Source organism: Lynx rufus, unplaced genomic scaffold, assembly GCF_022079265.1.
Source record: "Lynx rufus isolate CCGP_SWC_20201006 ecotype Redwood Valley unplaced genomic scaffold, mLynRuf1.p SCAF_1, whole genome shotgun sequence".
Taxonomy (NCBI): Eukaryota; Metazoa; Chordata; class Mammalia; order Carnivora; family Felidae; genus Lynx; species Lynx rufus.
Window position 1 is genome coordinate 19,326,052 of NW_025814823.1, and position 24,771 is coordinate 19,350,822.

General features: G+C 40.8%; 1 protein-coding gene across 2 annotated transcripts; it reads left to right on the forward strand.

Moving 5' to 3' along the window:
- The first annotated feature begins 2,054 nt into the window (after positions 1–2,054).
- Positions 2,055–24,305, forward strand: NEK3 (NIMA related kinase 3). Of its 2 annotated transcripts, none has more exons than XM_047079185.1 (16): positions 2,055–2,367; positions 4,552–4,645; positions 4,733–4,830; positions 6,511–6,594; positions 7,157–7,224; positions 7,309–7,395; positions 9,453–9,507; positions 12,355–12,555; positions 13,193–13,265; positions 16,220–16,266; positions 19,866–19,965; positions 20,484–20,624; positions 20,879–21,013; positions 23,173–23,299; positions 23,735–23,815; positions 23,925–24,305. In XM_047079185.1, the coding sequence occupies exons 1-16, from the start codon at positions 2,251–2,253 to the stop codon at positions 23,950–23,952; spliced, it is 1,536 nt and encodes a 511-aa protein (XP_046935141.1). In that variant the 5' UTR covers positions 2,055–2,250; the 3' UTR covers positions 23,953–24,305. The 2 variants fall into 2 exon arrangements, with proteins under 2 accessions (XP_046935141.1, XP_046935134.1); XM_047079178.1 differs by having other exon boundaries at positions 2,056–2,367; positions 16,217–16,266.
- Positions 24,306–24,771: the final 466 nt, after the last annotated feature.

Here is a 24,771-nt window from a genome sequence, read left to right on the forward strand (position 1 = left end):
TCTCTCTGACCACTACTCTGCCCGTCTTCCACTTTCCGGGGCCCTTGTGATCACACTGGGCCTGCCTGGAGAATCCAGTCATCTCCGTATTTTAGAGTTAGTTGGTTAGCAACCTTAATTCCACCTGCAATCTTAACTGCCTTTACCATGGAACCTAACATCCACAACTTCCATGGAGAAGGATATGGGCATGGGGGGTGGGGGGGACTGTTTCCCTCTCCACACTTGCCCAATGTCACTCAGCTAGTAAGGGGAATGCTGGGCCCAAGAAACTGGTCTACATGAGCTGTTCGCTTAAATTGGAGGCAAACCTCACGTTGCTGGAGGATTCTTTTCCCTCAATGTTACGGGCATTGTTCTAGAGCAATGTGGATCAACAATTTTTAAAACGCGCCCTTAGTAGGCCCGGCTACTCCGATAACAGCGCCTCCCGCCCAACCCGGGGACCTTCCTTCACCGGCAACCCGAGAGACGACCTGCTGGGCCCGCCCAGCGGAAACGCGCGGACGCAGAAGCCGGCTCGGGTCGCGGGGGAAGCTGGTAAGCGGTGCCGCCGCCAGGCACGGAGACTCTGGAAGAATGAGCGCGACCGCAGTGGCGGCCTGGGGCCCCCGGAGCGGGCGATGCCCTCGCGCGGCGGGGGCGAGCGGGAGACCGGCTCTCGGCGCTCGAGGATCCACACCCCAGCTCCGCCCCGGGCCTGGGCCGCTCGCCCGCAGGTCCCCTCCCCCCTCTCCCTCGCAGCCTCGGGTCCTTTGGGCGCCCTGCGCCGCGCAGGTGCACCGCAGGTGCAGGTGGAGGACTGCGAGGTGGCGCGGATTCTCCCGGAGGAAGGATTTGGGCGCGGCTGGCCTCCCGCATGGTGCGGTCACCGCACGCGACCCCTTCTAAACTTGAACGCCAAGGTTTTGCACCCGTGCTCCCATTTCTGGCCATTTGCAAATCACTTTTACTAGTTTTTGATTGGGAGAGGCATGCAAAGGGGCTTTGTGACGCTCAGAGTATACACAGGTCTTTTACCGAAATATGGGTGTTAATATTGAGTAAGGGGCAAATATGGGCAGAAAGGACCAAATAAATGCTGGTTTTCAGTTAAGAAAAATCAGTGGTTGCCCTTCCTCATAAAATAAAGACCCTGAAGAATAAAAGAATAGGAACATTCTAGGAAAACTTGGCCTCCTTGTTAAATCGGGTAGTACCAAGAGTCAATTAGAATATGGCAAAGAACTTCTTTTCTTTCAGATCCCTGAATATACTGAAAACCTGACTGTTCCTGAAAAGAATTGGTTTTGAACACAATGCATCTAAGTTAGAGACAGCACATTCATTACCCCAAAGAGAAAATCCAGCCACCTGAGCTTGACGTACAGTAGCTTTCATACAAGGCCCTGTCTGCCTCACCAGCCTGTTACAGTTCTTTCACTTCCTTGAACTGAGCAGAGTCTCTTTTGCTCTTAACATATGCCAGCCCCTCTGCCTACATCACTCTTCTCTCTTTTCCTGGCCAACTTCCATTCATCCTTCAGACTTCAGTTAAATACCATTTTCCTAACTCCTCTGGATATTTCTGCCGTGTGCCAGCGTAACTCTGTGAGACTCACCACCCTGCATTTGTTGAGGTCGGAGGTCTCTGCTTTGGGGCACGTGCGATGGCAGGGACCATGAGAGATCAAAGTGCAGTGCTGTGAAACTGCATGTAGCACGGAAGTATACAAACCACACTTGACCCTTGAACAACACGAGTTTGGACTGCTCAAGTTCACTTATGTATGGATGTTTTGATAAATGCAGCACAGTTCTGTAAATGTATCTTTAAAGTTTATTTATTTATTTATTTAGAGAGTGCAAGCATGATTGAAGGAGGAACAGAGAGAGAGGGAGAGAGAGAATCCCAAGCATGCTGTTGGTGTGGAGCCCAGTGTGGGGCTCCATGCAGGGCTCGAACTCAGGAACTGTGAGATCATGACTGGAACCGAAATCAACTTGCTTAGCTGCCTGAGCCACCCAGGTGCCCCTGTAAATGGGGTTTTTATTCGGGATTATAAAAGCTGGCGTGAGTGTTCAGTGTCTACCTGTTCAACGGTAGACAAGGAATAAATTGCTGTCATCCTATTAGGGTGATTAGAGCTACTTTGAATTGATTCTGCCTTTTGAAAATACATTTAATTGTCAAAGTTTCTGTTTTTGAATACAGGTTGGGAGAGGCTGTGGTGACTGTGCGAGTGGAGGAGGGCTGTGGGGTGCCCCAGCATGGATGGCTACTTGGTCCTAAGAGTAATTGGAGAGGGCTCCTTCGGCAGAGCCCTTTTGGTTCAGCAAGAGAACAGTAATCAGACGTTTGCCATGAAGGAAATAAGGCTTCCCAAGGTATCTCCTGAAGCAATTAGCTCATGTCGAAAGTATACATGCAATTTGGCCAGAGAAATAAGTTCTTGAGATTTAACATGGAATTGCTTTTGTGAGCAAAAGATGTAATGAGTTTATTCATTAGCTTTACAAGGTCTTGATATATCTATATATCATATAGATATATGATATATACATATATATACATATATATGTACATATATATATATTTTTTAAGTTGCATTTACTTAATACAACTTATTAAATGTCTACATCCAATGCAGGGCTCAAACTCATGACCCCAAGATCAAGTGTCAGATGCTCTTTTGACTGAACCAGCATGTCTTGATATATTTTATATGAATTTTTGGATATTGTAATTAACAATAAGGGAGAAAAATAGTCCAGGAGGCGATTGCTGTTGCTTTTATCTCAAGGAATAATTTGTAATAATTTCCAATTTTGCGTACCTAAGAGGGTAAGAATCTTTGCCAACAGCAGCTCAGGTGTCATATTAATGAAAATGGAGCATAAAAATGCCATGAAGAGCAAAAACCTAAAGTGCCAACCTTTGGTCTCAGGGAACATATTCTGGGGCTCAGTTTTGGGTTTTATTTCCTTGTAAGATGAGGAAGGTGCTGACTTATCAGTGTTTATCATAGTTGTCAGAGAAACAATGTGTCATAGAAAAGAATGTGCCATGGAGGCAGCTTGATAATGTCTTGATCAAGTTTTTAAAAATACATTTTAATAAAATTCTCAGAATTGTATTTCCCCACTGCATTCTTGACCTCGTTTAGTGATTCTCAGGTGGGCTTGAGAGTCATCTGGAGGTGAAAACACAGATGGCTGCCCCCCCCTTCTGGTTGAGTAGGTCCAGGTGGGCCTGTGAATTTGCATTTTTAAGGAGTTCCCAGATGGTGGCGGTGCTGCTCTGAGAACCCTTATGCTAGTATGTAGTCAATGGCAGTTTCTTAATTGAAAGATGAGTCTATTCAGGATTTCGTCCTCGGAGAATAAGTGAGGGGACAAACAGCTTTGGAAGCTTCTTTTGTAAATCATCTCCTTCCATCCTTACCACAGTAACGCATCAGTCTCCTTTTTCATCTGGGCCAGTGGTCTGGAAACGTAATGCAGACAGTAAAACATGACAGCCTCAGATTTTCTTTAAGGATAACTATTGTTAATGGCATCTTGGCTCCCCCAAAAATTTATGCTCAGGCTCATGTTAAAAAAAATGTTTTAGGGGCACCTGGGTGGTTCAGTCAGTTGAGCGTCCGACTTTGGCTCAGGTCATGATCTCACAGTTTGTGGGTTCGAGCCCCACGTTGGGCTCTGTGCTGCCAGCTTAGAGCCTGGAGCCTGCTTCGGATTCTGTGTCTCCCTCTCTCTCTGCCCCTCCCCCACATGTCTCTCATGTTTTTATTTATTTTTGACAGAGAGAGAGAGAGAGACAGAGCAAGGGCAAGTGGGGGAGGGGCAGAGAGAGAGGGAGACACAGAATCCGAAGCAGGCCCCAGGCTCTGTGCCGTCAGCATAGAGCCCTAGGAGGACTTGAACCCATCAACTGTGAGGTCATGACTTGAGCAGAAGTCAGACCCTTAACCGACGGAGCCACCCAAGCACCCCTCCCAGACTGTGTTAAAACTGGTTTATATTCTATGCTTGTAAGGATATAAGGGGTCAGCTTAAGCATAATACAGCCATAATTAAAAAAATCACCACATTTTCTCTTAAGAGTTTGATAAACATAAGTTGGGTCAAAGTGCAGTGCTTTAAAACTGCATCTAGCATTGAAGTATACAAAGCACACCTGACCCTTGAACAACACAGGTTTGAACTGCATGGGTCCACTTATATGAGTATTTTTTTGATAAACGCAGTATAGTAGTATAAATGTATTTTTTCTCCCTTGTGATTTGCTTAATAACATTTTCTTTTCTTTAGCTTACTTTATTGTAAGAATACAGTATATAATACATAAAACATACAACATGTGTGATAACTGACTGTGCATGTTATTGGCAAGGCTATTAGTAGCTACATTTTTGGGGAGTCACATATCACATGTGGATTTTCAATTGCATGGGGGCCATTGCCCCTGACCCCCGTGTGGTTCACAGGTTAACTGTATACTGTATTGTTGTAAAGCTATCTATTTTAAAATGAAGTATTACATTTATGCTGTTTAAAATCTTTTTCTAGTCTTTCTCTGGTACACGGAATTCTAGGAAGGAGGCTGTTCTGTTAGCCAAAATGAAACACCCCAATATTGTTGCCTTTAAAGAATCATTTGAAGGTAAATATGAATTCCCCCAAATACATGCAATGTAGAATTTGATTTGTGGCCACCAGGCTTTCCTAAAGAGTCTTCTTTTTGTTTTAGCTGAGGGACACCTGTATATTGTGATGGAGTATTGTGACGGAGGGGACCTCATGCAAAAGATTAAGCATCAGAAAGGAAAGTTGTTTCCTGAAGATATGGTAAGAGACTGACTTATATAGTTTCTCTCAAGGTTTGGAAGCAAACTTTCCTTGTAAAATTTGTAGAAGTTCAAATAAAGGCATTGTACCTGTGATTACCTGATACACTTGTTAGATTCACACTTGTTAGAAACAACTCATTTCCATTATCAGTGCTACAGCTTTGTGTTCAAGATCTGGCTGTCTGAGATATCTTTAGGAAGTTAAATAGATATGTTGATAAAATATCAACATTAAATTTTTTTTTTTTTTAATTTTAAAGAGGGAGAGTGCAAGCAAGGGAGGGGCAGAGAAAGAGAGAGAGAATCTTTGGCAGGCTCCACACTCATCGCAGAGGCCAACACAGGGCTTGAAGCCACAACCGAAATCAAGACCTGAGCTGAAATCAAGAGTTGGATGCTCAACAGACTGAGCTCCCAAGGCACCCTTGTTTATAAAATATCAAGGAATAAAACTTATGTGTTCAGAAGAATTTCAAAATTGTCTGATTCATATATTGCCCTATATATTTAAAATTCACAATTGTGTTATATTGAAATTTCAGAAGGTGGATGGATTTATTTTGCATTACAGGATCATCCAAAGAATGAAGCGTAAATTCCTTTTTCTTGAGAGTATGTATTCTCACTCTTTTTCCTTTTACAGATTAGCACATTCCCTTAAGTCTAGTACTTCCTGCCTTTTTAATGAAAACTTGTGTATTAAATACTATTGAAATGAATTGACGAAGGAAAATATTTAAATAAACAACCTTAATGAGATTTAGTTTGATTTAGGGAATAATGCATGTTATGAAAGTATATTGGTATAAATATTTTTCATTTAGAAGTTGTGGTATTAAAAATATGGGTTCCAGAGAAGAAAGTCAGCCTTGACTTCAGAGGAATGAATCTCCATAGCAAAAAAGAAAAAAAATCGGGGCGCCTTGGTGGCTCAGTCGGTTAAGCATCTGACTTCCGCTCAGGTCATGATCTCACGGCTGGTGAGTTTGAGCCCCATGTCAGGCTCTGTGCTGACAGCTCAGAGCCTGGAGCCTGCTTTGGATTCTGTGTCTCCTTCTGTCTCTCTGCCCTTCCCCCCAGTCTCACTCTCTCTCTCAAAAATAAACATTTAAAAAACATTTTATTTTTTAAAAATTAAAAAAAGAAAAATAAAGAAATCAGTTTGACATTTAAACATAGGCTTCCTAGGCACCTGGAGATTCTGAGTACTATTGACTAGGGATTTATGAACAGAAAATGCTGACCTCACAGGATTGTTGACAATAGAATGAAATCCTTTAATGTTAACATATGAGCATTCTGACAAAGTAAATGAAAATCTGACATAATGATTACAAAAAGGAGTAGTGTATTTATTCCTTAGTGATGAACTATCTTTATATACATATTTAAGAAATACTTTTATTTGGTTGAATTCAAGAAAACCATAGCGAGAGTTTTATTGAACTAAGTTGTTATTTAGATCATACATAAGATGATGAAACATGGGCTTCACGGTTTTTCTGAATTTCTCCAGGCAACATTGAATCTTAGTTGAACTATGTAATTTTTAGGAGTTCTGTATTTACATTATGGAAAACCCAGGTGAACTCAGGCCTAGAGACGATTCTTTGGGATTTGGGGTTAACATGAACCAGTTATTGCATTCCTGCAATTATTGCCTCCTTTTTCCTTCCAGATACTTAATTGGTTTACACAAATGTGCCTTGGAGTAAATCACATTCACAAGAAACGCGTGTTACACAGAGATATCAAGTCCAAGGTAAGTGGAATACCTTGTGGGTCCTAAAAGCAAAAACAGAAACAAAAACTGTTCCACTCAGTCTTTTTTCTGTTTCCTTCTGGGACATTATTATTTAGCTTAGAAATATTTGTCATCCTAATATTTATACAAGCCAGATAAGGTACTACCTGAAAAAGATCATTAAATCTCTTTAGTAGTATATGTTAATATGATCCACACTCTCTTTGCGACTGCTTACTGTGATCATATGATCTCTGATGGAAAATGGTCAAGACCTAGACCAGCCACATGGAGGCATCATGCTGACACAGGCTCCCAGGCGGTCCATCAGGCTCTGCTGATACAATCTTAAGCTCACTTGTTTGATTTCTAAGCAAGGATCTTGAATTTCCAAGCAGGGGAATATGTACCTGTCAAGAGGGTATCTTGTCCTTTTGTGTTCCACTCAGGGACTCAGCTGTCAGCATCTCTCCCCTTAATCTCTGTCATCAGTGGGCTTTGGAAGACAGCTTCTCCGGAAATCTCTGCCTTATGTGTGAATGATGGAAGACATAATCTGAGGTCTTCTTTTTTAACGCAGAATATCTTCCTCACCCAAAATGGAAGAGTAAAACTGGGAGATTTTGGATCTGCCCGTCTTCTCTCCAGGTATGTACTTCTGTTCTGTAGCAATCAAAACCTCCATTCTTCAGGAATGCTCTATAATCATTCTTTGCCTTTTTATGGTTTCAGTCCTATGGCGTTTGCTTGTACATATGTGGGAACACCTTATTATGTGCCCCCAGAAATTTGGGAAAACATGCCTTATAACAATAAAAGGTAAGTAATGTATTTAATTTGATGCAAGCATGACCACTTGGCGACAGGCACTGCAGCCTTCAAGTGAAGTTTGATCTTTAAAATTACATATTTGAAAGCAATGTAGAATGCCCAGGCTTCTAAATGAAAGTCACAGTTTCCCAACTGTTTTAATCAGAGCTGAAAGGAGCCAAAGGTAAATGCTGAAGGAAAGGCTAGTCATGTCTAGGGACAGTGTGAATGATAACACTGCTTCTCACACTCTGCCGCTCCCACTTTTGAAAATCCCAAGGCATAGGTTACAGCTCTGCCCTTTACATCAGACTGTCTGGGGGTGGGAAGCAGGCATCGGTAATTTCCAGGATCCCCAAATGATTCCGATGTGCAGCAGAATTCGGGGACCACTGGGTATGTCAATGAGTTAACATTACAGGACTGGATAATGAGCACTTAACCGATAGGTTAATTAAATATAAGGAGAGAATATTAAGACCTTATGGTTTAAAAAATAATATTTTTCTGAAATAAAACGTGCCCATTGATGGAGTGGATGAGCAGGGAGAATTTTGGAAATAGATCTATAAGAAAGGATGTGACTGTCACTTTTCCCCTGCTATTAATAACATTTTGGTGTTTTTTCCATCCATTCACTTTCCCCCCACTAAACCTAGTTTATGTACTCTATATGCAACTTGGCTTCCTGCTTTTTTTTTACTTTACATTATATCATATTCATTTCACCATGCATTTAAACTCTTCATAAATAGTGTTGTTGATCTAATGATATATTTCCAATTTTCAGCATCACAAACAGTATTGTAATTAATATACCTGTTGTGCCTAAATATAGGTCATTATTTTCTACACATTCCTGGCATGAATTCCTAGAAGTAGAAGCACCTCAAGGCTCTTGTTACCTTTTGTCGAGTTGATTTCTGGAAAGGCATGATAATCCATACTGAATAGGTTCCTTTAAGAGTAAAATTGAGTGAATTGGGAATAGAACAGCTGTCCAGGAACTTATGGGCACAATTGGGGAAATTTGAGTTTGGACAAATATTCAATAATATTACTGAATTAAGGTTACATTTCTTGGACGTGATCATGGTTTTATGTTTATGAGGGAGAGTGTTCCTTGTTCTTAGGAGATACATGCCGACACGTTTAGGGGTAAAGGCTTTGCTGTCTGCAGTCTTTTTTTTAAGAGGTTCAGATTTATATGGAAGAGGGTAATAGCCTGTAAACATGGCAAATGTTAACATTGGGGAGTCTAAGAAAGAGCATGCGGGCATTTACTTTTCTGTAGGTTTGAAATTAAAAAAAAAAAAAAAAGTTGGGGGAAACGGTTGCTTAAAGCCATTAGTTAAAATGCAAAGAACATCACATAGAAAAAGTCTGGGGCATGGCAACCAGGCGGTGAGAGCGATGGAGGAAAAGGGGATGCTTCGTATGCAGAAGGGTGGGCGTGTGGAGCAAACTAGAGAAGTCAGTTTTCTGATTTTTGAAGAACTGTTTTGTGGAGGGATGAGTAGGCTTATTCTCTTTGTTTAGGTATGTGGAGCTAACACAGGGTGGTGAGGGTTCCCAAGAGACACATTTTAGCTTCTGAAAAGGAAGACGGCCAGCCCACAGAGCCAGCCAGCAGGGGTGTGGGCCCCACCCGAGGTTGAGCACTGTTCATCAGGGCCTGGGGCTGTACACAGGTCTGAGTGGGAGCTGCACTGCATGACTTCTAAAGTCCTCCCAACTATGCTAGTCTGAGTCCACAGATACACCCTCTTGTACCACATGCTGCTGAAATCATACCGGAACCACCCTGATTTGGGAGGGTAGGGGCTGGGGAACAGAGAGTTGTATTGTGAACATTCCTGTTAGTAAATATCTAAGTGTGAGACCAAACTTACCATATAGTTTATTTTATTTTTTTATTATTTTATCATGTTTTATTTTAATAGCTAGGAATTACTTATGACACCTATTCTTATTAAAGGTAATATTTCATTTTTCTTTTTTTTTTTTATATTCCACATATTCACTCATAACCCATTTGTCATTACGTTGCTTCTTTATGCTTCCAGTGACATCTGGTCCTTGGGATGCATTCTGTATGAACTCTGTACCCTTAAGCATCCAGTAAGTATGGTGTGCAAAATGGAAAAGGCAGCCTCTTGTCATGTCTGGCTATGTCCTCAGGAATGTACCAGATTCCACTTGGCAGTTGGCTTTCCTGGGTTAATGTAACTGAGTGCTGACCGCATAGACTCCATCTTTGGCCTTCCGTCTTGTTCTTCCCTCTGGCTCACAGCTGGCACCACTTTAGATAACTGCCTTGTGGCCTCACCACCATGCCCCTCACTCCATAAAAGCTGGGGTTTAAGGTCAGTATAGCTGGGGAGAAGGGGTGAAGAATGGGGACAGAGAATAGTTGTGTAGTGCCTGAATCTGCCTCCTGCCTCACCCGCTCGCCCATCGCGCCCGTCTGTAAGTCACCCTGCATAAAACTTGGTGTAAATGGTACCGAGTGACTTGCTTCGTTTTTCAGTACTAAAGTACCTTGTCAGTCTGGAGGATACATTACTGACCCTCCTCCAGCTTCTAGCGGATGAATTCATACACAAGTTTTCATTCCATTGGTATCACCTTTGCCTTGAGCCCCTTTTGTAGCATATACTAACAGGAAATTTCCAAGATTTAGTTTTTGTAGTTGTATATTTGGCTTGCCTGCTTGACTGCCTTCTTTCCTTCCTTCCCTCCTTCTCTTCTTCCCTTTTTCCGCTATTCTCAATTTTTTTTATGTTGGTAAAATATATATAACATAAAATTTACCATGTTAACCATTTTAAGTGGCACTGATTACTTCACAATATTGTGCAGTCATTACTACTACCTATCTGCAGAACTTTTCCATGGCTCCAAACAGGAAACTCCGTACCCATTAAACGATAACTTCTCATCCCTGTCCCTCCCCGCCAGCCCCTGGTGACCTTTAATCCACTTTTTGTCTCTGTGAATTTGCATATTCCAGATATTTCATGTAAGTGGTATTACACAGTACTTTTCCTTTGGGGTCAGAATTTCATACCTTTCTGTGACTGAATATTCCATTGTGTGTTTATACCACGTTTTGTTTATCCATTTATCTGTTGTTGGACATTTGGGTTATTTTCACCTTTTGGCTATTGTGGAAAAAATTATTTTTATATTTATTTTTTCAAGATATTTTAAGAAATAATGTAGCAAAGAAGAGGTTAAATGACTTGCCCTGCTTATTGAGCACTTGTTTATTAACACAGAACTAACAATACCAGTCCCTGTTAGGTCTTAGCCTTGCGTAGTAATAAATTCTGTTCTTTGGGCACAGATTGAAACTTGGCTCTAATCAAGCATTTTTTTTAATTTTTAATTTTTAAAATTGTAATGAAATATGGTTGACATAGAGTCTTATAGTAGTTTCAAGTGTACAACATAGTGATTCAACTGTTCTATACAATGGAAAATGCTCACCGTTAAGTGTAGTTACCCTCTGTCATCACACAAAGTTATTACAGTATTATCGACTATATGCCCCATGCTGTACTCTTCATCCCTGTGACTTATTTATTTCATACTTGGAAGTCTGTGCCTCTTAATCCCCTTCACCTATTTCACCCATCCCCATCCCCCTCTACCAAGCATCTTTACAGACGTGCTTGAGAACATATGAGAGTGAATGAAGGAGAAAAAGCCTTCACCACCATTAGGTGAAAGGAACTCACAGTGAAGGCACATGAGGTTAAGAGGCTGTCTTCCTTGAATATGTGTGGTTTATAACGCCAGCTGCATGATTAGAACATTTGGGAAACCTTAAAAAATGGTGATGTCTGGGCCTATGCCAGACTAATCGAATTAAAAATCCCTGATTGTGTCTTGGATGGTAGTGGTTCTAAAACAGATAATTCTAATGTGTAGCTCAAGTGGAAAACCACTGTTGTATACAAATAATTTTTAAAATTCCAGTATCTTATTTAGGATTATATTCTTTATTCCCCTGATTTTGTCTTTTTTTTTTTTTTTTTTTTGGAGACTTTCATATACCTGTTTGTATTTTTTTCTAGCAAGAATAAGAATTCAGGAGTGTAGGGCCTCGATGTTCGGCACACCGTCTGTTCTCTCATCTGCTTTGAGGCAAAAGTAGTTCTCCAACCTTTAGGAAATGCAGAAACCTGGCGTAATGGTTCCAAAGCAGATTCACGCTGTTTCACTACCTGAATTTTTCTCTTGTAATATGTTGATTTTTTTCCTTTTTCATATCTTCACCTGTATATTTCATCCATAGGGTAGCGCCCTTCCAAGGCAGAATGCCAACATGTTCTTACTTGAGTATTACCGGGGCTAACCAACATCTAATCTTCATTCCAGTGTCTATTATGCAGTAGAGATTTTTTTAATGTTATTCTGGCATGTCATTTTGTATCCCATTCTATTGCTTATCAAATTTTAATAGCTACTTTGATGACATGAAAGGTAAAAGAGATTTGGCAGTAGAGGTCTAAAGCTGGAAAAGTCTGGAGTATGCATCACAGGGGGGCAGGCCTGGGAGATTTTGAGGTTCAAAGGGATGTTACACTTATAATAAGGCTGTGAGTACTGTTGAGTTCTTAAAAAGCTACATGTATGTGTCACTTTGATTTTTAAAATATGTTAAAAATGTGTATCTGCAAACCCATTGATTATGAGTGAGAGCGTACCCAAAGCTGGCACTGATGCTAAGACTTTCTCTAGGTGGGGAAGTTTTGCACTATTTATGCTTACCTTTCTTCTGAACCCAATGTAAGATTTCAAATAGTACCTTAAGGAACCCCCTCCCCCAGGAAGAAAAATGACCAGGCAGCAGATACATTTATAAAATTAAAATGATTCATGAGAATTCAGTTGAGCTGGTAATTTCTTACTTCTCCTCTTCCCTCATATCTGCTCTTATAGTTCGGTTTTACCTTTTAGTTTCAGGCAAATAGCTGGAAAAGTCTTATTCTCAAAATATGTCAGGGGTCCCTGAGGCCACTGCCATCTCAGTACTCCTGTGAGCTGCAGCATCTGATCAAGCAGATGTTTAAGAGGAACCCCTCACATCGCCCTTCTGCTACAACACTTCTCTCTAGAAGCTCCTTGGCTCGACTTGTCCGCCAGTGCTTACCCCCAGAGGTATGATATGTGTTGGATCCGCTGTGAGCAGTTTTTGAGTGTGGTAAAATGATTCGTTATCTTTTAAACACTGACATGTTGTACATGCTTATAAAGATGCAAATAATGCAGAACTGTATTAAAAAAATACACACTTCCTTTCCTTTCTTCTCTCCCTTCCGCAACGCTGTTCCCCGAGAATAATCACAGGGAGAATCTGTGTAAGCTTTCAGATATTTTTCTAGACCTATAGAAACATCTACTTGTGTGCCTAAATGATATGTATTTTCTAAATGGCATTTTTACTTCCCTTTTTTTAATTAGAAAAGTTTTTTTAACGTTTACTTATTTTTGACATAGAGAAAGAGAGACAGAGTGAGTGGGGGAGGGCAGAGAGAGACACAGAATCTGAAGCAGGCTCCAGGCTCTGAGCTGTCAGCAGAGCCCGACGCGGGGCTCAAACTCACAAACTGTGAGATCATGACCTCAGCCAAAGTCAGATGCTCAAAATGACTGAGCCACCCAGGCACCCCAGTATTTTTACTTTTCAACTGTAAATATGATTGTGGGGAAGAATGTTGATAATTAAATGACATTATGGCAATGTCTATAGAAAAGCATATTCCACATCTTTAAATTCTCTGCTTTAAATTTTCAGATCATCACAGAATATGGTGAGCAGGTATTAGAAGAAACCAAAAATTCCAAGCATAGTACACCAAGAAAAAAAAGTAAGAATTTTGGACAGCTTATTTTTTGCTCGGTGTTCTTTTAAAATGTAGTGTAACAAAAAATAAAAATATGATTTTCAAGTTACTGGAGACAATTTCAGAGATACTCCTAAAAGTCAAATTTTTCTTATTGCTATTTCTGATGTAATTCTGTACTGACTCTTGTATATTTAGTTTGCTAGGAATCAAAAAGCCTAGTTTGGAGATTTTAGGGATGTGAAGATTGTTCTCTGTTTCATTATTACTACCAAGTTTACTTTGGTCAGGTAGAAGGCTTCTGTGGGCTAGCCTAGGAATACAACCATGAAAATACAATGTTAATCTTCTAGGAAATTATCCCCAAGTTTCCAAAGAATCATCTGGTAACCAAAATTTTAAAAACAGCCTTTTCGGAAGTTGGAACTGTCCACATAATGGCTGCACGGAATTTCCATACATGTTTAGTCAATCCTGAACAAATCTCAAATGTAATTTATTGTCTCCTTGGAAATTGTCATCTCTTAATTTTTGCAAAGCTATTATTGTCCCTTTTATTTAAAAAAAATTTTTTTTTTTGAGTAAACTCCATGCTCAATGTGAGGCTCAAACTTATGACTCTGAGATCAAGACTTGTTGTATGCTGTGCCCACTAAGCCAGTCAGGTGCCCCTGTTTTTGTTCCTTTTTATTTATCATCAGTGACTCAGACCTTCCATCTGATGAGATCCAATGGATGGTAGCTATGACCGGAATAAGAGAGGAGAGAAATAGAAATAGATCATCCAGTCACTGTAGGGACATGTTGTAAAACCTCCATTGTTTGGTTCTCACTGTCTTCGCGTTGGATACTCCAAAAGAAACACTCAAAAACTGTACTGCTTTCTGAAAGTTAAATTTTAAATGTTATTTTTGTAAGAATGTAATGTGAGCCCTTTGGTCTTGTAATTCAGCCTTTTCTCCATTCCTTCAGGGGTGGCCAGTTCCCTTTGTTTCAGCAGTTTGCTTTAGTGTTAATTTTACTTTACATACTATTTTGTGGCTTTTGTCCGCATCCCAGGGGAGTGGCAAATAGTTTTAAAATGCTGAGCAACAACAATAAAAAACAGTCTTAAGATAAGTTTCAAGATAGTTTGGCTAAGTGTAGTTTTACAACTTTCTTTCTTTCTTTCTTTCTTTCTTTCTTTCTTTCTTTCTTTCTTTCTTTCTTTCTTTCAGTTTACTTACCTTGAGAGAGAGAGTGAGCAGGGGAGGGGCAGAGAGACAGGGAGACAGAGAATCCCAAGCAGGCTCTGCACTGCCATCAGGGAGGCCGACGTGGGCTCGTACTCATGAACCTTGAGATCACGACCTGAGCCAAAATCAAGAGCTGGACGCTCAACCGACTGAGCCACCCAAGCGCCCCTAGTTTTACAATTTCTAAAAAGAGGAATAAAGCAGCGGAGAAGTGCTACCATGTCAGACCGTGTGTCTGGTGGCATCTCCACCCGATCAAGGGTCAGTGGCACCAGAACAGTGAACGCTATGTGAGGGTGGGGACTGGGTCTGATTTACTCACTGTCGTATCCTCAGCAGCTGTCATCACAGATGCTCAATAGCAATTTTTTAAAATGTTGAATGCATGAGGAACATGGATGGCAGGGCTCTGCCAGGGAAAATCAGCCACTCTTACCGAAGGGACCTGGTGCCAGAGTTCTCCCCGATGGCTGCTAGTGCCTTGTGACGGAATAAGCAGCTCAATTTATTTTTCTCCAAATTTTAATTTAAATTCTAGTTAGTTAACATACAGTGTAATATTTGTTTCAGGAGTAGAATTTAGTGATTCATCACTTACATACAGCACCCAGTTCTCATCACAACAAGTGCCTGCCTTAATACCCATCACCTATTTTGCCCATCCCCCACCCACCTCCCTCCATCAACCCTCTGTTGTCTATAGTTAAGAGTCTCTCTCTTTTTAAAAAGAATTTTTTTTTGTTAAAAATTTTTTTAATGTTTATTTTTGAGAGAGAGAGAGAGCGAGCATGAGCAGGGGAGGGGCAGAGAGAGAGGGAGACACAGAATCTGAAGCCGGCTCCAGGCTCTGAGCTGTCAGCACAGAGACTGAGCGGGGCTCGAACCCACGAACCACAGATCATGACCTGAGCTGAAGTCAGATGCTCCTCACTGTCAGCACAGAGCCCGATGTGGGGCTTGTACTCACTAACTGCGAGATCATGAGCTGAGCCGAAATCAACAGTCAGATGCTTAACCCACTGAGCCACCAAAGTGTTCCAGTTAAGAGTCTCTTATGGTTTGCCTCTCTCTCTTTTTCTTTTCCCTTCCCATATGTTCATCTGTTTTATTTCCTAAATTCTACCTATGAATGTAATCATATGGTATTTGTCTCTGTCTGACTGACTTATTTAGCTTAGCATAATACTCTCTAGCTCCATCCGTGCCATTGCAAATGGCAAGGTATCATTCTTTTTGATGGCTGAGTAATATTCCATTGTATATGTATGCCAAATCTTCTTTATCCATTCATCAATTGATGGACACTTGTGGGCTCTTTACATAGTTTGGCTATTGTAGGTAAGGAAGCAGCTCATTTCTTATGAGGGATACCTATTCCAGCTGCTATAATAGCAGGGAGAGCACAGACTGCATAGCTAGCCTGAGCTGAAGATGATAATGACCTTCCAGGTATGCAGAGTGTCTTAACCTCCTAGTGCCTATATGGGCTGGCATAAGTGCGTACTGATGCCTTACCTTTAAGATGTTAACATTAGGAGTAAAACAGCAGAAATAGCCTCTTTTCTAATTACTCGGTGACTAAATCTTGATATCCCTATTCAGGCTAATGCTTTGGCCCTTTGACTTGAAAAACTTCATTTATCTTCACTTGTCTTTCAAGCTTTGTGCAAATCACATTAGGAACTTAAGAATGTGAGCCTGTACATGCTTTCTCTTCCTACCTTCTCTTTTCTTTTTTAGCAGACTCCAGCAGAATCAGGATAGCTTTGGAAAATGAGGCAACCACAATGGTAAGTGCTTTAAAATTACGTTTGTGAAACACCTGTCTACTGGGTACCATCCAGTGCCATGAGATGTTTATAAGACTGGGACCTGGTCCGTCCTGGCCGGTAGTTTTTCATCCTTTGGCACGTGAAGTAATTGGTGGCTGTTGTCCTGCACTGCCAGCTAGCCACTTTAGGACATCAATCACTGGTTCATTTACTTTGCTTTTTCTCTTTTCTTTGTTTCTTCTTTCTTTCTTCCTTCCTTCCTTTCTTTCTTTCTTTCTTTCTTTCTTTCTTTCTTTCTTTCTTTCTTTTTCTTTCTTCCTTCCTCTTTCTTTCTTTCTTTCTTTCTTTCTTTCTTTCTTTCTTTCTTTTTCTTTCTTCCTTCCTTTCTTTCTCTTTCTTTCTTTCTTTCTTTTTCTTTCTTCCTTCCTCTTTCTTTCTTTCTTTCTTTCTTTCTTTCTTTCTTTCTTTTTCTTCCTTCCTTCCTTTCTTTCCCTTCCTTCCTTCCTTCCTTCCTTCCTTCCTTCCTTTCTTTTCTTTCTTTCTTTTTTTTTCTCTTTCTCCTTTTTCTGCCCCAAACCCGTTTTTTTCATTTGTATTCTTGATGACAAGTGGTTTCAATATAGATGTGAGAGAACTTTGTTCTGCTTTCCATCAAGAAAATTTTGTTTTAGTCTGGCTGTGGTTTGTTTTTCATTGTGGCAAAACATGTATGACATAGGATTTTACTATTCTAGCCATTTTTAAGCATACAATTCAGCAGCATCAATTACAGTCACAATGTTGTACAACCAGCAGCACACTCTGTTTCCAGGACCTTTTCATCACCCATTACAGAAACTCTGCCCACTGTACAATAACTCCCCATTCCTCCCTGCCCTGCACAGCCACCCCAGCTCCTAGTGACCTCCATTCTACTTTCTGTCTCTATAAATGTGGCTGGTCTAGATACTTCCTAGGAGTGGAATCATACAATATTTGTCCTTTGTGTCTGGCTTCTTTTGCTTAGCATAGTGTTTTTAAAGTTCATCCATGTTATAGCCTGTATCAGAATATTCTCCTTTTTATGGCTAAATAATACTTACATCTCTGTTTTGATCTTGACATTTTTCTGTTCAGGAACTTTTAGTGCCTCCCCATTATCTGAGAAAGCAAGCTGACACTTTTCAGCCTGACATTCAGGGTTCTGTTTGTCTTGTTTTGCCCTGGGTGGCTGGGAGCTCTTTGATACTAAAACTGCAGTCAAGTCCTGAATAGGAACAGTGGGTCCGCTTCCTAGTGTTACCATGCCCAACTCAGTAACTTGTGTCACACTGATGATTTTTTTCTTTCTTCAACATTTTAATCAGCCTTTTAATTCCAAAAAGAAAAAAAATTTGCGCTAACAGCAAAATTTTCTATTTATGGAATGTACTACTAATTAAACTTGGGAATTTTTGGAATGGAGATTTGGCTGTAAATAAATAACAGCATCCCACTGTTATGTGGCCACATGGAATAGATCCTGCCTCTGTACTTTTTTTTTTTTTTTTTTTTTAATTTTTTTTTTTTCAACGTTTATTCATTTTTGGGACAGAGAGAGACAGAGCATGAACGGGGGAGGGGCAGAGAGAGAGGGAGACACAGCATCGGAAACAGGCTCCAGGCTCCGAGCCATCAGCCCAGAGCCTGACGCGGGGCTCGAACTCACGGACCGCGAGATCGTGACCTGGCTGAAGTCGGACGCTTAACCGACTGCGCCACCCAGGCGCCCCTGTACTTTGTTTTTTAATTTGTGTGGGCATATCTATTTTTTTTCCCCAGCTTGATTGAGGCATGATTTATAGACAATAAAATTTACCCATTAGTATAGAGTTTGATGAATTTGGAAATTTTATACAGTCCTATAACCACCACCACAATCAAGATCTAGACATCCCAGCCCCCTAAAAAGTTTCCTCTGGGCCCCTTGCAGACAATCCTGACTCCTCTTGTAGGTGACCACCACTGTCTATTTTATTTTATTTTGTTTTGTTTTTTGTTTTATTTTCTTTTGTTTTGTTTCATTTTTTTTTTTGAGTTTATTTATTTTGAGAGAGAGAGAGAGCGCACGCACAAGTTGGGGAGGGGCAGAGAGAGAGAGGGAGAGAGAGAATCCCAAACATTGGTGTGGAGCCCAATGCGGGGCTCGAACCCACAAACTGTGAAATCATGACCTGAGCCAAAGTCAGACGCTTAACTGAGTCACCAAGGCACCCCCACCACTGTCATGTTAATACCTACCTATAGTGGACATATCCATGTGTTCTCGCAAGATGAAAAGGGGGCAAAATGTACGCAGATTGAAGAAAGAGCCAGAAAGTAAGCCGGCAAGATATGACGGCAGGAGGGCAGAGCTGAGTGGTGTGGAGCCACGAATGGTGTTGGAGGCTGCTGTCTGTGGAGCAGTGACTGTTAATGGGAATGGAACATCGGAATCCTCTCAAGGCTTTGTTTTTAAATAGTTTATTAAGTTTATTTATTTATTGGGGGGGGAGGGGCAGAGTGAGGTAGAGAGAGAATCTCAAGCAGGCTCCACGCTGGCAGCACAGAGCCCAATGTGGGGCTCGAACTCAGTAAACCACCTGAGCCAACACCAAGAGCCCCATGCTTAACTGACTGAGCCACCCAGGCGTCCCCCTCTCAAGGCTTTTAAAACTGCTCATCACCACTACCCAGCCGAGATTCTGACTTTTTTGTCTATTGGGGGTCCTTCGCCATATGGGGAGAGAAGTTTGAGAACCACTGTATAAAAGTAAGGCACAGTGTGCCAGCTACAGCCTACTGTTTATTTATTCAACAAATCATTGAGAACCTATACGCTGGAAACTGTCGAGGCACAGGATATGTATTCCTTCTCAAATATATGCAGATTTAGTGGCATCTAGACAGTGTGTTGCTATACTTCATGAAATCAGAAGCTTAGATGATTTGGAAAAATACTGAAAAGTGGGAACATTGTTTTAAATTTTTTTTTTAACGTTTATTTATTTTTGAGACAGAGAGAGACAGAGCATGAATGGGGGAGGGTCAGAGAGAGGAAGACACAGAATCTGAAACAGGCTCCAGGCCCTGAGCTGTCAGCACAGAGCCCGACGCGGGGCTCAAGCTCACGGACCGCGAAATCATGACCTGAGCCAAAGTCGGCTGCTTAACCGACTGAGCCACCCAGGCACCCCGAAAAGTGGGAACATTTTGACTATATATAGCAACTTTATAAAAGATCTCACTTTGATATTCCAGCATGAAAAGCCCAATACAGCAAACCGTATTGAAAATTTTCATTCCTCATTGCTTCTGTGAAGGCTTCTCAAAGACGTCTGTCATTTTATATATCCTCTTCATAGTTGCAACGATCAATATTAATGATTAGTAATGTGTATGACTTTAATATACACAAATAGGTATGTATATGTTTTTTAACTTACATATGTATGATGTATATGGCTTCTACATGCAGTTATATATGGGGTTCTGTAGTTATTAATGTTTTTTTAATTCATTAATCTTTATTTAAAATTTAGGTAGCTGACTTTGCACACTTTACCTTGTTTATAGCAATTCAAGCATTGCTTCATCCTTATTTTTAATCTCTTTTTAAGCAAGGGGATGAACAAGGTAGAAAGTACAGCGACACTGATTTAGAAAGCATTCATAAAAATTCAACCAAAAGTGCACTGAGGAGAGTAAATGAAGAGAAAGGTAAGTTATTCAAATTTGAGTCACTGTGTAAGTGAGGAACTGGGGAATATGGAAGGAATACTAACTTTCACTTTCCTTGGTTGTACGTATCGTGAGCAAGTGGGCTGGCAGATTTTTGTTTGCTTATCTAGTGATTTATTTCATGGTACAGGAATATTTTATTACTCACAAAAAAAAAGAGAATAGTGTTGATCAGTAAGAGCCTTTAGAAAAAACAGTATTTGTTGCACTATCTACCATAGAAACCATGTCCAGAAATACACAACCTCTCAGGGCTTCATTCTTTGTACATTGTATAATATATAAATATTTTTAAAAATTCACTTTAATGATTAGCTTTACTTTTTCATTTGGAGTTTTTTTTTTTTTTCCATTCCCTTTACTACTTAGAAGAACGTTGTGAGTGGAGGTGAGTTTAAAGAGAAAAGAAAGACTTCCGTATAGTTGTTCAAGTATATGTGTACATATAGATGAATAAACAATATGCTTAGCAGTCCTTTTTAACATTTTGAAATCAGATAAATCAGTCCATCCGAAGAAAGCCAGCTCACCAAGTCCTCTCAGGCGACAGTGGGAGAAAAATGTACCCAACACAGCTCTCACGGCTTTGGAAAATGCAGGCATCCTCGCCTCCAGTTTAGGGGTCGGGGAAGATAGAGGTCAGTAGTCCGATCGCACAGTGTTATTAGAGAACATTTTCTAATGGTTGTTTAATGGGCTAGACGTCGTTCTTGTTGTTTTTATTATCACTCTGTAAAAGATCTTAGGTGTCATGCATGAGAGCAGTGCTCATGGAGACAAGTGAAATAGATTTTAGTAGAGAGTAAAATATAATTAGCTTAAAATATGGTCTGGAAGATATATGCTGAACATCTTTTTTACGTGGCACTAACAGTTACCTTTTCACAACTAGGTGGTTCTGTAATAAAGTACAGTGAAAATAGCACCCGTAAGCAGTGGCTCAAAGAGACTCCAGAAACTTTGATGAACATCCTCAAGAATGCTGATCTCAGCCTGGCGTTTCAAACATACACAATATATAGACCAGGTGACTCAAGTCTATTACGTAACCGTGGAAACACTTTGATTTTTTTTTTAAAGTGTGGTAAAATATGCATAAACTAAAATTTACCATGTAAGCCATTTTTAGGTGTGCAGTTCAGGGGCATTAAATACATACATGTTGTGCAGCCATCACCACCATCCATCTCTAGAATTTTTCCCGTCTTCCGAATCTGAAATTACGTACCCATTAAATAATTCCCCATTTGCCCCTCCCAGAAACTTTGATTCTAAAGTTGTAAATGATTTTATTAAAAAAAATTTTTTTAATCTTTATTTTTGAGAGAGAGAGAGAGAGAGGCAGAGAGAGACAGAGTGTGAGTGGGGGAGGAACAGAGAGAGAGGGAGACACAGAATCCAAAGCAGGCTCCAGGCTCTGAGCTGTCAGCACAGAGCCCAACTTGGGGCTCCAACCTGTGAACCAGGAGTTTGTGACCTGAGCCGAAGGCAGACGCTTAATCGGCTCAGCCACCCAGGTACCCCAGAAGTTATAACTGATTTTAAAGTTATGAAATGATTCAGAACATTGTATTTTTTAGGTTTTCTTGAGTTTTTTTTTTTTTAGCAAGTCTTGAGCTATAATTAAGATTTCCCATGGAGCTTCATTACTTTTATTTGGTTTTTATTTATTTTTTAAATGTTTGTTTTTGAGAGAGAGAGAGAGTGTGATAGCGGGGAAGGGCAAAGAGAGAGGGGGGCAGAGAATCTGAAGCAAGCTCCTCACACAGCACAGAGCCCGATGCAGGGCTCCAGCCCACAAATCATGAGATCATGATCTGAGCCGAAGTCGGACGCTTAAACTTGGACTAAGCCACCTAGGCGCCCCTTCATTACTTTTTATTTACTTGTTTGTTGGTTTTAACAAGAGTGGGACTACTTTGGAGGGTAGTCCGTTTTTACCATGCAGAATACACCACTGCTTTACTGACTTTAGTTCAGACTCCATCGTAGTAAACTTGGAGGAACTTCAAGATCTCTTTTGCTCTGTGCTTGAATTCTGCCGTATTGAATAGAGCTCAAGAAAGAGAAATCATTAGGATTTGATTTTCTTGTTGTTTCTACAGACACTTTCACTAAAACTGCACGAAATCACCTTTTGTAATACTCTCTTTAGGAATCCAGGCCGAAGCAGTGCGTTAAGGGTGTCTACATGTGTGTACATGTGTGTATAAGTTTGATCATTCAATTATTAAACCACCTTGCTAGGTTAAGGTCTAAGACAAATTATGCCAAGTAAAGCATGTAATGCTGTGGCAAGTCTCAACTGTGTTTACTGTAACAGATTTAGTTGTATTTGCTTATCTGGTCAGTGTTTATTGAGTGCCTAACTTATGCTAGGTTAAGATTTAAAAAAAAAAGAAGAAGAAAGAATAAAACACAGTTCCTTCCCTGAAAGAGTGTGGGGGGAACGTGGCCCTCACGTCGGAGGTTTAGAGGAGTGTAGGTGAATTGTGGAGATGTGTCCTGATAGAACCGCCCCGCTGTGTCACAGGAACCCTGGGCGCAGGTGGATACACGGGACGGAGTGTTCAGGAAGGTTAACGGTTGTGAATTTTGTTTTAGCGATTGTAGGTCCTGGAGTTTGTTTTTGGTCCAATGATAAAGGTTTTGTCGTTTCAGGACAGTCACTGTTCAGAAACTCTGCCATAGCTCTGTTTTGAAGGGTTTTATAAAGATTTAGCCCACATTTTTGTGTTAGGTTATTGTTGTGTGAGCAAAAAATAAAGCGACTGCCATCTGGAAAATTTCTTGAAGGGATGCTTGTGGTTGCCATTCCCTAATGTTCTTCTCCACCACTGGAAAAAGTTGGGGGTGGGGAGCTTAAAGGAAAAACAACTGTAATACAACCATCCAAAGGTAACTTTAATATAGGTTCTTATATTTGGAGGTTTTAAGTGTACTTTTCTGCATTCTTCTTTTGAAGAAAGTACTGCTTGTAAATTTAATAGCGATACTGATGCTTCATGGGCCTGTTTTATGCCAGAAATCATGCTGTGTAATGTGGGGAGGCGCTACCGAAGAAATATAGGGCCTGGCATTGTCCTCAGTTAGCCAGCTGTCTTCTGGAGGATTTTAGTCCTATGTTCACTAAATAAGTAAATGCTGTTAAAATTGGCATAATTTCTGTTAATATTCCTCTTGAAGGCTCAGAAGAGTTCTTGAAGGGCCCCCTCTCTGAAGAAACAGAAGCATCAGACAGTGTGGATGGAGGCCACGATTCTGTCACTTTGGACCCAGAGAGACTGGAGCCTAGATTGGATGCAGAGGACACGTATGTAGGGATATACCTAGATGGTGTTAGTTGGTGCGCATGATGTCAATTATACCTTAATTTCAGGTTTAGCAGGAACTGGTTATATTACTTGACATCACAAATGAATATTTATATCTTGATCTTTTGTCTGGGATGGGTAATGTGTTTTACAGTATTATTACAGAATTCCTGACTGAGACGTATTTTATGATCGTTTAGCTTGGACTTACTATTTTTTAATATGTTGGATTTTATTTGCAAATGTTGTAGAAACATGAAAGAAGCAATCCTGTGGAAGGGATAACAATGTTTTCCCTCCGTTCGGTTGCCTCATGGAGCTCGTTTTCCAAAAATGTGAATATTGTGATGGTGGCGTTCTGTTTTGAGCCATCAAAAAAAATACTTGCTGTGCCCCTAATATGGAGGCTTAGTATCCAAATTGTTTCTTCACAGGGATTTTGAGGAGGACGACGACAGCCCTGACTGGGTGTCAGAACTGAAGCTGCGAGCTGGCTGGCCAGGAGTGTCTGATGGGTAACACCCAAGAAGTGCTCTGTCGTTAATATCGCGTAGCTGTTTAAAGTGAGGAATTAATGTTTGGATGGTATCAGCTCACAGGATGTGTATTTTTCTTTGGACACAGAATGAAGAGGGGGAAACTGAATATTTAAAACTGTTCCTGATGAGTGTCACAAGGTTTAAAATATCTGTAACTCTCGAGTTTTTGAACTCAAAGAGAAGGCGTGGAAGAATGGCTCTGAGCTTCAGGCTTGCAGTCAGAACAGAAATGGGATGCTGCTGCTTACATTTTGTGTGATTGTGGGAGATTATTTAACCTCTTGGAGCCCCAGTGTCCACAACTCTAAAACGAGGATAATAATGCCTTCCTCATAGGGACGCTGAACATAGACCATGGCAACGGCCCATAATGTTATTTCTGCGATTGTTATGATTTGTGTTTAATTGCTGCACAACTCTTTTTACATTTCCTAAAGGTTTGAGGATCAAAATAAATTTAATTAGACCATAATGATGTCGTCCAGTTTTCCAGTAAGACTTATTTCTGGGTAGTGATCCATGATCTTCAGTGATCTTCACCAACAATCCGCCATCTTTAAATACGGCCCCTCATGGCACTCAGGTCAGCGGATCAGCTGTGGGACGGGGTGAGGGGGCTACAGATCTTGTCTGCAGTTGGCAGTCCTGGGCAGGAGAAAGAAATAGGCCAGAGGCGGGACGTATTGGACACTAGAGTGTGCCGTGGAACTAATGGGATGCCAGTATGTGTGGGGCATGACACACACGTGCTGGGGTCCCGTCATTCCATTGTCATTCCATAGTGGGATGCTGTTGTGAGGTGAGATATTTTACTATAGAAGAAAGAGGCTTCTCCCAGGGGATCTCCCCGAGCGAGTGTGCAAACAGCAGAAGCCCGAGGCAGTACGGGGAGCAGTGCTCCAGTGAAGAATGGGAAAGCAGTTGAATCTACA